This window comes from Rhinopithecus roxellana, chromosome 8, assembly GCF_007565055.1.
Source record: "Rhinopithecus roxellana isolate Shanxi Qingling chromosome 8, ASM756505v1, whole genome shotgun sequence".
Taxonomy (NCBI): domain Eukaryota; kingdom Metazoa; phylum Chordata; class Mammalia; order Primates; family Cercopithecidae; genus Rhinopithecus; species Rhinopithecus roxellana.
In genome coordinates, this window is record NC_044556.1 from 75,602,608 (window position 1) to 75,615,990 (window position 13,383).

The 13,383-nt window shown below is 36.4% G+C and overlaps 1 protein-coding gene across 7 annotated transcripts in view; it reads right to left on the reverse strand.

Moving 5' to 3' along the window:
• Positions 1–13,383, reverse strand: part of CD55 (CD55 molecule (Cromer blood group)) — a 45,683-nt gene that overhangs the window by 11,072 nt on the left and 21,228 nt on the right. Inside the window, exon 10 of one of the 7 annotated variants that reach the window (XM_030935942.1) lies at positions 1,320–1,384. The exons of 3 other annotated variants lie outside the window; for them this stretch is intronic. In XM_030935942.1, the coding sequence (XP_030791802.1) occupies positions 1,320–1,384 (65 nt within the window). Of the gene's footprint in view, positions 1–1,319; positions 1,385–3,437; positions 3,527–5,314; positions 5,410–13,383 lie in introns of those variants that run through there. 3 more of the 7 variants (XM_030935943.1, XM_030935940.1, XM_010365642.2) reach the window with 3 other exon arrangements.

The window sequence follows — 13,383 nt, forward strand, 5'->3', positions numbered from 1 at the left end:
ACAAGAAAGTACATAGGATTGGTGGTTTAATTTTTTTTCAGAGTAGCTTTGCTGATGCTTCCATACCAACTCACTTTAGATGACTTAGAACTAACTGAGTTTTTGTTAGGTTCTAAATCACATTCCTAAAACATTACTGATATATCTGGAGAAAAAGTCATGTCTTACTATATTTGCTATCATGACAGCTAGAATATTTTGTTGATATTAAACAAATGCCTGTAAAAATTATTAATCACTCCCCTGGACCTAATGGTCAAATATTTTTCCAAAAGACTGACTCATTTAGTGAGTCAAAAAATATTTACATACTTTAACTTATAATAGGCTTAAGTAATATTGTTGATTTAAGTAGAAAAATTGTAGAGGGTAAAAAGGAGATAGGTCACATCATCCAAAGAATTAAAACAGACAATTCAATAACAGCATTAAATTATAGTTCTCTTATTAATGGGAAAAATGGACAGGCATTAGGGCAGCTTAGAAATAACTCAAGTTTGTATAAATTCCACAAGTAGTTTTCTGAACAGTTAAAACTACAAAACAGAAGAGGGTCAATTTAAATCATTCTTTGCTACAGGACACATCAGAGCCAATGGTGACATTTATACATTATACATTATACATTATGTATATTCAATGCAGATTAGATATTTTAAATAATACTGATGTGTGTGTGTGTGTTGTTGTTTTAATATCTGAGTGCTTACTATGTGCCAAGCAATGTTCTAAGCACTTGACAGGTGGCAACTCATTTGATCCTTACTATAGTCACATGAGGTAGGTACTATATTTCCACCATTTTACAAATAAGTAAACTGAGGCACAGAGAGGTTAAATTGTTCACAGTCAAATAACTCCCAGATGGCAGATCCAGGATTCAAACTGGGCCGTCAGGCTCCAGAGTCTGCTCTCTTAACCACTGCGCTGTTTTGAGCTGGACTGGCATCTATTAATATAACTGAGAAAAAGCCCTAATCACGGGCAATTTCACAGTATGTTAGAGTTTGATTTTTCCTAGACTTCTTTGCTTCTTAGATACTACCATAAATTATACTGAGTGGAAAAAAAAATCAGTGGATCGATAGATCACAAAATGAGACTTCAAGTCACTTTGCTTTGAAATGTGCCTTTGAATATATTGAGGAAAAACAGACATGAAGTCTGTTAATCCAGGATAGTAATTACAGACAAAAATGAATACGGAGACATGCCAAAATTTAAATAAAGCTAAGAGAGTCATCTACTGATACAGTACCAAATTTTACTGGAAATAAACTAAGAATAAATTTTAAAAAATCATCAGAATTTCTGCTCACCCTGATTTTCCATATTCCAATGACTAGAATTAGGGTACCAGTTAATATAGTACCAGCAAGAAATCCTTGAAGGGGAAAAGATATGGTAACACAGTTAATAGAAACATGAGCAAGTAAAATTACATTATAGTTTTACAATGACAAACATACTGGTTATGAAGTGAGTTAAAAAATAGGAGATATTAATTGCATTTTGTATATGACTTCCTTATGTCACACGTTTTTGACAAATGCATGTTTTATTTGTCCTGTTTTCTTTGAAAGAAAAAGGAAGAAATGTATTTAGAGTATCACAATGCTCAAATAAAATTTTTTGACAGATTTGAGAGGCTTCTAAAGTGTTTCAACCCAATCATGCTCGATTTTAAATGTTTTGATCGTTGAGCATTCAAATATGATGACAGAATTTTGTTATTTTAGAGCTAGAAAGTATCTTAGAGCTCACTTTCATTTTTTAGACAAGTAAACTGAGTCTCAGAAAGAAGGAACATTAACATAAGTGGTTAACGGGAAGGACATTTACCTAGTTTATAGTAGATATAACAGATATGTAGACATTTCTCCATCACAGGAAATATGCCTGTACTATTATCATCTGAGATTAGAGGGCAGACTATATTTACTTTGCCTACAGAATATGCTTTTTAGTGTTCAGCCTATTGTAGATTAAATTTCATTTCAAAAATTTATATTCACTTTTAAGATCCAAAGCACTATTTTGAGCTGAACAACAGCAAATAATTGGTCAAGTAAGTTGGTCAATATCAAATCACTTTCATAGCTTACACAATCTGTCTTCTCAAATGTACCCATTTGCCCTTTTCTCTCACCATCCTTGTTCTCCCTTTTCTCACCAACACCCCCCTACCCCCACCACCATCAACCCTGTCCAGTGTCCTTGGACTCAACTCTGTTGGTCTGTACTACAAAGGAAATGACAGATGACACTAGAATAGTAACTGAATCTAACGTGGCTAATGAGTGTGTTTGGCTCCAAATCAGCAAAATAGAGACACTGTACAATTGCACTGCCATATGGAAATTGTGATTTAAAAAACACCTATTTCTACCACAGGTAAGTTTTTACAGTATTTCACTTTATCAGTTTATTTAACTGATCCCCTAGGATTGTATCATTAACTTAGAAAGACTATCCATGAAATAAATCACAGCTTCTAAAAAATTTTGGGTTTCCCCCTTCCTGTCACCAGTTCCCACTAATTCCATCATTTTCAATATCTCATTTTTTATTTGAATGCTAAATCAAGATAGAAGATTCAGAGTGATCTAGAACATCCGGATGACAGAAGGAAAAGGCTATTCCCAGAACAATGATCAACACATATACATAGTTCTAGAAGAAACTGTAGAAGCTGATACTTTAACAGAAAACCAGGGCAAAACACAGAAGTATGAAAAACAAAATTCTACGTTATCTTCTTAGTAAATTAATGAGCATATGATCTCCCAAATTAGAAACAAAACTTCCAGGCTCAAAGGCAACTGTTTATGATCTCAAAATTCACTTGGTATCTACAGAAAACCAAAGGTGAATCAACATTAAGATTTATGCAACTTGGTATAAATGAAAGTATGAAATAATGAATGAAATAATAATTATGATTCCAATGTTCCTAAGATTAAACTGAAGAGCTCTTAGGTAGGAAAATAACATGATGTTAGAAAAAGGTTTTCTCCCCTACAAAAGGAGTATTTTAGTAAGGTTCTCCATCATGTAGAACTGTATCTCTGTAGTGTTGAAAACATTGCAAAGCAGTTTGCCACCTATTATCTCATTTGATCACCTCTCCTTATTAACACAGTGCATGGCAAACAGTAGTACAGTAGAAAGTGTTTAACAAATATGTATTAAATTGCACTGAATATCTTGTTTCCAGATAAGAAAACAGACCAAGAAAGAATAAATCAGTTTACTGCCGGAGAAAAACTTACTTCTAGCCCCAGATTCAGGCCCTAATTTTAACTGTTTGAAACATTTTCCATAAAATACCTGATATTCATCAAACAAAATTTACATTAGACAGATACTACATTAATATATAGGGTATCATCTTCACTGCCAAAAAACTCAAGTTAGAATTCCACCTACCTACCTACAAGAACTGCAGTTACCTAGAGGATGCACATCATCTTTTTTGAAGAAATGTGGGATGACCTAGACACTTCAAAAGGTCTAACTTGCAGAGCTAACAAAGTGGAAATGCAATCCATGTGCTATGAAAAAGCAAAGTTGTGGAAAGATTTTGTTCTTGCTTATATCATACTTAACGTAACAGAATACAGGGTCTATCGACAAGTGAAGTCACCCTGGGAAGAGATTTTCGTAAATGATTTGAAAAACAGTATGCTTGAGTAATCTTAAATTTTCCATTTTGTAAACGCAGTTTCAATTCTGCTTCCTCAGAGAGACATCCACAGGACCCTTTAAATGTTTTGCCATCATTGCTGGATTTTCTGTACCTCTGTATTTCTTCAATTTTTTTAATAAGGGAAATTCACACACTTCCTTTTCCAGGCTAAACATATCACAGAAAGATTATATGATTATATTATCTGACTTAAACCTGCATAACAGACAGATAACTGATGTTACTTTATAATGGGACTTAAGTTTGTCATGTATAGGGGCATGTAATAAGACATAAAGACCCCTGTAACCACATCTTATTAATTTCAAATACCTACTTAAGTGTCAAGACTCTTGAAAGTACATTTAGATTTGGGCTAGTCTGTAATATAAGCCATATTCAAGTTTAAAGGATAAATAAGTACACAATTGTTAGGGGATACAGAAAAAATATTTTCTATATTTCATTGAGTATTTCCTGACTTCTTATTTATTATTCTTTAAATTGATCTGTTAGTCCCCATGAAGGACTTATGAATGTCTCAGTATAGGACTTTGGCAACAGAGGGGAATAAAGCAATACTGTAGGGAATCAGGGCACCTTAACTGTCCAATTTGCGTTGTATAGTCTCTTGGTCTGTCACTAGGATGAGCACCTTTCTATCTTTTAAAGTACCTGGGAAGATCATCTGAACCTGAGAAACAGAGGTTGCAGTGAGCTGAGATTGCACCACTGCACGCCAGCCTGGGTGACAGAGTGAGACCCTGTCCCCCCTCAAAATAAATAAATAAATAAATAAATAAACAAACAAACAAACAAACCTGGTAATAAGAGAAACTAGTCATCTGCCTCTATTTACTGCCTACTAGCTCTGTGAAGGGCAAGTTACAAATCTTGCAAAACCACAGTTCTCTTAGCTGAAAATGGGATATAAATGCTACACTATAAGATTGTTGTGAGAATAATATGAAATAATACATTAAAAAAATATCAGTACAGTACTTGCCACAGAGAAAACATGTAAATATTACCTGAATAAAAGACTGTTTTACTTTTTGGTGTGGCCAGAGGGAGTGATAAAATTATCAGAAATCCAGCTTAGGAAAATAATAGTGATTGCACGCAGTGACTTCCTCAAGCTAGTATTTATTCAACTTTTAGGATTGTGCTTGGAGTTTTCATATCCACTAATCACATTAAGCTTCAAATACTTCACATAGGAAACACAATCTCTATCTCTTAAATGAGGAAATTCAGCCTCAGAGAGATTAAGTTAATCACTTGGGTTGAATAATTACTAAGTGAAAAAAACAGGATTCAAACCGACGTCCGACTGGTTTGACTCCAGAGGTTAAGTTATTTCTTCTGTATGATTTTGTCTTTTAAAAAAATAAAAACAAAACCAACAGAAAGCAAGCATTCTCAATGGGGGTGATACCTGATGAAAGTAAAAAAAAAAATTCCTTTTTTAAGTATAGAGTGCAGATATATATGTGATACATAAACTGATTTACAGTATATGTGTGTGGACGATGATCAAGAAAAAAATGTCTAAAAAGGTCTTTGGTGAGAAGAGAGCAAGAATTAACGCCCCTCTGACACACAAAAAAATTGGGAAACACTTACACAGAGCCAATGGAAGAACAGATTTAAAATTCACAACACACGCTTCATTTACAAGGCAAATTGGAAAGTTCTGTAACATCAGTTGGTCTTTCTTCCTTAGCAGAACAGGAAAAAAAAATCAAATACTTCAAAATTCAAAGATCATCTGTATCATTTTACTTATATTACAGTGCAATCGATGAAACAATTTTCTTGCAGTAGAGTTAATTTATCTTTAAAGAAGAGTAACCTCATGCACGGAATAAATTTAATGAATATAATTTTCAGGTTTATGTCCTACAAATATGAAATCACACACACAAAAATGTTGCCATATGTCCAATTTAAGAAGGAAGGACATCCTCTTTATTTTTTAACAGAAGCTGGAATTCCAACTAACACTAAGGAAAGTTTTCTAGAAAATCAAAGGGTATAATACTTAAAGAATTTCAGAAAAAAAAAGGCATTTCAAACCTTCATTGAGTGCCATTGAGCAGGTGAGAAAAAACTCATGTGTTAAACTCATCACTTTTGGGATCATTAAATCATCAGACTTTCATTTGAAACACTTTTATTTCTATTTAAAACAAAGTGAATTCCAACAGTTGGAATCTTTCAAGATAAATCTTTTAGCTTAGAAGTTCATTCAAAATATAAAATAACCACAATAAATAATAATGGTAGTAATGATAATGTTTTTATTACTCTTTTCAGATCCAACACTGGATCATCCAGATTGATAAATAAGTTCTTAAAGACCGATAAAGAGATGGAAATAACCACACAATATAGTGGGAGACTTCAACACCCCACTGACAATGTTAGACACATAATCAAGGCAAAAAACTAACAAAGATATTCATGACCTAAACTTGACACTTGACCAAATGGACTTAACAGACATCTACAAAACATTACACTCAACAACAACAGGATATACATTCTTCTCATCTGCATATAGCACATACTCTAAGATTGACCACATACTCAGCCATAAAGCAATTTTAAACAAATTAAAAAAACCAAAATCATACTAACCATACTCTTAGTCCACAGCATGATAAAAATATAAATCAATACCAAGAAGATCTCTTAAAACTATACAATTACATGGAAATTAAACAACCTACTCCTGAATGACTTCTGGTATTCTGAAAATTAAGGCAGAAATCAAGAAATTCTTTGAAACTACTGAAAACAAAGATACAACATGCCAGAGTCTCTGGGACACAGCCAGAACAATGTTAAGAGGAAAGTTTGTAGCGTTAAACACCTACATCAAAATGTTAGAAAAATCTCAAATTAACAAAGTAACAGCACCTCTAGAGGATCTAGAAATAACAAGAGGAAACCAACCCAAAAGCTAGCAGAAGAAAAAAAAAATAACCAAAATCAGAGCTGAACTGAATAAAACTGAGATGCAAAAATGAATACAAAAGATCAACAAAACCAAAAGCTGGTTTTCTGAAAGAATAAATAAGATTGATAGCTAGCTAGACTAATAAAGAGGGAGAAAATCCAAATAAACACAATCTCAAATGACAAAGGGGATATTACTGCCAATGCTACAGAAATACAAAACACTCTCAGAGACTATTTTGAACACCTCTATGTACACAAACTAGAAAATGTAAAATAAATCGTAAATTCTTGGAAAAATACAACCTCTTAAGATTGAACCAGGAAGAAATTAAATACCTGAACAGACCAATAACAAGTTCTTAATTTGAATCAGTAATTTTAAAAACCTACCAACCAGAAAGAGCCCTGTACCAGATGGATTCACAACCAAATTCCACCAGACATACAAACAAGAGCCAGTACCAATCATACTGAAACTATGCCAAAAATCAAGGAAGAGGGACTCCTCATTTTATAAGGCCAGCATCACTCTGATACCAAAATCTGGCAAAGAGACATAACAAAAAAGAAAACTTCAGGCCAAAATCCCTGATGAAAGTAAATGCAAAAATTCTCAACAAAATACTAGCAAAAAGAATCCAGCAGCACATCAAATACCTAACGTACCACAATCAAGTAGGCTTTATTCCTGGGATGCAAGGTTGGCTCAACACATGCAAATCAATATATGTGATTCATCACATAAACAGAACTACAAACAAAAAACCACGTGATCATCTCAATTGTTGCCAAAAACACTTTTGACAAAATTCAACATCCCTTCATGTTAAAAGTCATCAACAAACTAGGCATCAAAGGAACATACCACAAAATAATAAGAGCCATCTATGAAAAACCCACAGCCAATGTCATACTGAATGAGCAAAAGCTGGAAGCATTCACCTTGAAAACCAGAACAAGACAAGGATGTCCATTATTATCATTCCTATTCAACATGGTACTGGAAATCCTAGCCATAGCAATCAGGCAAGGGAAAGAAAAGGCATCCATATAGGAAGATAGGAAGTAAACTATCTCTCTTCACAGATGATATGATTCTAAACCTAGAATACCCCAGAGTCTCTACCTAAAAGCTTTTAGAACTGTTAAACAACATCAGTAAAGCTTCGGGGTACAAAAATCAGAAGCATTTCTATACACCAACAATGTCAAGCTGACAGCCAAATCAAGAATGCAAACCTATTCACAATAACTACAAAAGGATAAAATACCTATGAATACAGCTAACCAGGGAGGTGAACGATCTGTATAAGAAATAGAAAACAAAGAAGACAGAGACAACATAAACAAATGGAAAAATATTCCATGCTCATGCATAGGAAGAAACAATATTTTTAAAAGGGCCATACTGCTGGGCATGGAGGTTCATGCCTGTAATCCCAGCACTTTGCAAGGTTGAGGCAAGTGGATCACTTGAGGTCAGGAGTTTGAGACCAGCTTGGTCAACATAGTGAAACCTCATTTCTACTAAAAATACGAAAATTAGCTGGGTGTGGTGGTGTGCACCTGTAATCGTAGCTACTTGGGAGGCTGACGCAAGAGAATCGCTTGAACCCAGGAGATGGAGGTTGCAGTGAGCCAAGATCATGCCACTGCACTCCAGCCTGAGTGACAGAGTGAGAGTGAGACTCTGTCTCAAAAAAATTATAATAATAATAAAAAAATTTTAAAAGGGGCCACACTGCCCAAAGCAATTTATAGATCCAATGCTATTCCTGTCAAACTACCAATGATATCTTTCAGAGAACTAAAAAATATATATTTTAAAATTCATATGGAATTTAAAAAGAACCCAAATAGCCAAAGCAATCCTAAGTAAACAGAACAAAGCTGGAAGCATCACACTACCTGATTTCAAACTATATTATAAGGCTACAGTAACCAAAAGAGCATGGTACTGGTACAAAAATAGACACATAGACCAAAGGAAGAGGTTAGAAAACCCAGATATAAAGCCATACCCCTACAACCATCTGATCTTTGACAAAGTTGACAATAACAAGCAATGGGGAATGGATTCCCTATTCAATAAATGCTATAACTGGCTGGCCACATGCAGAAGATTGAAAATGGACCCCTACCTTTCACCATATACAAAAATCAACTCAATATGGATTAAAGACTTAAACCTAAAATGTAAAAGTATAAAAACTCTAGGAGAAAACCTAGGAAATACCATTCTGATATAGGTGTTAGTAAATACTTCATGATGAGGTCTCCAAAAGTAATTGCAACAAAAACAAAAATTGACAAGTGGGACATAATTAAACTAAAGTGCTTCTGCATGGCAAAAAAAAAAAAAAAAAAAAAAATACGTCAACAGAGAAAACAGAAAACCTACAGAAAAGGAGAAAACATTTGCAAACTATGCATCTAACAAAGTTCTAATATTCAAAATCTCTAAGGAACTTAAACAAATAAACATAAATCAAACCAACCCATTAAAAAATGGGCCAAGGACAGAAACAGACACTTCTCAAAAGAAGACATATGTAAGGCCAACAAGCATATGGAAAAAATCCTCAACATCACTAATCATTAGAGAAATGCAATCAAAACTACAATGAGATACCATCTCATAGCAGACAGAATGCCTATTATTAAAAAGTGAAAAAATAACAAATGTTGGTAAGGTTGTGGAAAAAAGAGAACATGTACACATTGCTGGTGGGAACGTAAATTAGTTTCAGCCTCTGTGGAAAGCAGTTTGGAGATTTCTCAAAGAACTCAGAACTACCATGTGACCTAGCAATCTCATTATTGGGTATATACCTAAATCAACATAAATCATTCTACCATAAAGACACATTCATGCGTATGTTCATCAGCACTTTTCACAATAACATAGAATCAACCTAGATGCAAATCAGTGATGGACTGGATAAAGAAAATGTGGTATATATACACCATAGAATATTACACAACCATAGAAAGGAATGAAATCATGTCCTTTGCAGTAATGTGGATGCAGCTGGAAACCATTATCCTAAGTGAATTAATGCAGGAACAGAAAACCAAATACTACATCTTCTGACCTATAAGTGGGAACTAAACACTGAGTACACATGGATGCAAAGAAGGGAACAACGGCCACCGGGGCTTATTTGAGAATGGAAGGTGGGAGGAGGGTGAGAATCACCAAACTACCTGTTGGGCACTAAGCTCACTACCTGGGTGATGAAATTGTATGTACACTCAACCCCAATGACACGCAATTTACCCACGTAACAAACCTTCACCTGTACCTCCCAAACCTAAAATAAAAGGTGGAAGAAAAAAATGTGTTTACCCATTTTCCCTTTGGTATCCACGCACACTACATGTTGATTGTTTTCCTAAGACAATATTGGGGGAGTGGCTTCAAGATGTCTGACTAGATGCCTCTGGTCCTCTCCTCTTCCATGGAAAGAAACCTAAGTAGTGACTACATAATCACATTTTGAAGAGATCATCAAAGACAGAACACTAGAATTTAACAAACAAGTGACAGGATGCACCAAAGCAAGGAAGGAGACAGAAGCAAGGCAGCCTGTTTGGCTGAGATTGTCTGGGAGCCTGGAGAGACTCCCTAATGCAGGAAAAGAGTACATGAGAGAACCCCACCAGTCCACATTCCCTCTGAAGACTCCCACAATGGGTAAAATGGGTAAAATGGGACTCCCTACAGGAGTCCCTTGATTCTCATAGGCCCTAGATATAACATAGGAAGCTGCCTGGAGACAGTGGGATGGCCTTACTCCAGAGAGTAAGTTCACACTGAGTACTACAAACCCCTGAGTCCTAAACAGCCACAGCACAACACTATTTTGAGAGCCCAGTCCCTCCCAGACTGCATCTTGCTTTGGGGCCACTGTTGCCTGAGCCAAAGTAGGAGCCACTGGCAGCAACCTGGCACCCCCAATAGAGGAGCAGCCAGGCATTTTTTGGTTCCTTGAGGACAAATTCCAATGCATGAAGCTATGGCTGCTGCTGGCTGCTTTGGGCTGAGGCATGAGCAAACTGCATGTGCCCCAGCCACCTCTCTGTGGCTGCTCCCAAATGAAAACAATTCTGCTCTCCCAAGTTGCTGGTCCACAGCACAGCCACACTGTCCTCACCTAAGCATTCCACCAGTGGCCGAGGAATACTCTATCCCGTCCTACCACAGCCAGCACTCACATGCACCACAGGGAGGCCTGAGGACAAGTCCCCCTGGCCCAGCCTCACTCTCTCAGTACCCAAGCCTGCCATCTAGGTGCCTAGATGCTCAGCCAGTATACCACCATTGGCAGCTGAGCACTCATCCTGGGGTCTGAAGTCAGGCCCACTCAACCTGCCACTAACATCACAGCTGCCAAGCCACCTGCAGACCTGGAAACTGACCTGCCCAATCACCACAGCCACAGCCAACACCGGCACAGACTGCTTGTGTCCCACAGGGTTGTCCCACCACTACTACTGCCATCACCCATGCCCCCACTTGCTGCCAAGTAGCCTGAGAACCAGGTCGCCTATCATTTCTGGCACCCAAGTGAGCCACCTGGAAACCCACCTAGAGACCCACCAATACCTGGCCTGATTGGGCTTGCTAACACTGGTGCCAGCAATATCATCCTGGGCCCAAGGACAGGCAAACTCAGCCCACCACTGCCAACACTTGGGTCTGAAGACTGGCCCACATGGCATCCTATTCCCTAGCAAATCTCCACTAGTAACTGCATCCTAAGGCACTGAGGAAATGACAGATACCACTGATGCTATTTACAGCTGAAGGTCTTACAGAAACTACACTACTGCATGCACCCAGAATCAAAGCCAAAGTGCCCCACCTAACAGACACCATAAATACATCTTCAGGAAAAGTCCTCCCCTACAAAAGCAAATTCAAAAAATTAGAAACCACAAGTATCACATCAGATGCACATATATTAACTTCAGGAGGCAGGAAACGTGAAAAACCAAGAAAATATGATACCACCAAAGGAACACAATAATTCTCCAGCAACAGATCCCAATCAAGAGTAAATTTACAAAATTCTGGGAAAAGAATTCAAAGTTGTGATACTAAAAAAGCTCAGAGAGGTGAGATACAAATTTTAAAATTTGTTTTAAAAAAATACAAAGAAATCAGAAAAACAATTCAGGATATTAATGAGATGTTTACCAAAAAATATACATATAAAAGAACCAAACAACTTCCGGAAATAAAGAATTGACATACATAATAAGAAGAAATACATAATATACTTCATGAAATATTAAATACATAATATACTTGAAAGCATCAATAATAGGCTAGATCAAGCAGAAGAAAGAATCTCAGAACTTGAAGACAGGTCTTTTGAAATAACACAGTCAGATAAGAATAAGGAAAAAATAATTTTAAAATGTGCAAAGTTTACATGACATATGGGACACCCTAAAGTGCCCAACTATTCAAATTTTAGGAGTCTCAGAAGGTGAAGAGAAAATGAAAGGATTAGAAAATCTATTACTAAAACGACAGAGGAAAATTTCTCAAGTCTAACAAGAAATTTAGACATCCTGACACAGGAGGCTCAGAGATCAACAAGTAGATACAATTTAAAAAGGTCTTCTCTGGCCCAGCACGGTGGCTCACGCCTGTAATCCCAGCACTTTGGAGGCTGAGGCAGGCGGATCACCTGAGGTCAGGAGTTCGAGACCAGACTGGCTAACATGGTGAAACCCTGTCTCTATTAAAAATACAAAAATTAGCCAGGCATGGTAACACACACCTCTAATCCCAGCTACTACTCGGGAGGCTGAGGTGGGAGAATCGCTTGAACTTGGGAGGCAGAGGTTGCAGTGAGCTGAGATTGCGCCACTGTACTCCAGGCTGAGTGACAGAATGAGACTCTGTCTCAAAAGAAAAAAAAAGAAAGAAAGAAAAAAAAAGATTTTCTCCATGGCAAATTATAGTCAAACTGTCAAAAGTCAAAGACAAAGAGTTCTAAAAACAGCAAGGGAAAAGCATCTAGTCACCTATACAGGAACCCCATCAGACTAACAATGGATTTCTCAGCAGAAACCTTACAGGCCAGGAGAGAACAGGATGATATACTCAAAGAGCTGAAAGAAAAAGACTACCAGCCAAGGATTAGGAAAGTTATCCTTCATAAATAAAGGAGCAACAATGTCTTTCCCAGACAAAAGAAAGCTGATGGAATCCATCACCATGAGATGGCTTACAAGAAATGCTTAAGGGAGTGCTATACCCAGAAGAGAAAGAATGATATCTACAATCATGAAAACACACAGAAATTTTAAAAACCCCTGTAGAACAAAAACACAAAGAAAAGACTAAAATGTTACGAAAGAAAAACTCTATATTACAATAATAAGAGAGAACAAAAAGAACAAAACAACCACAAATCAATTCATAAGATGATGGGAATAATCCCTCACATATCAATAACCCTGAATGTAAACAGATTAAACTTTCATCTTAAAAAATGTATACTGGTTGAATGGATGCAAAACACAACCCAACTACCTTTCTTTCAAGAAATTCATCTCATCTGTGAAAACACATTGTGACTGAAAGTAAAGAGATGGAAAAAGATACTCCATGCTAACACAAACCAAAAACAAACAGGAGTAGCTGTACTTATATCAGATAAAACAGACTTTAGGAAAAAAAAAAAACAGTAAAAACAGACAAAGAAGGT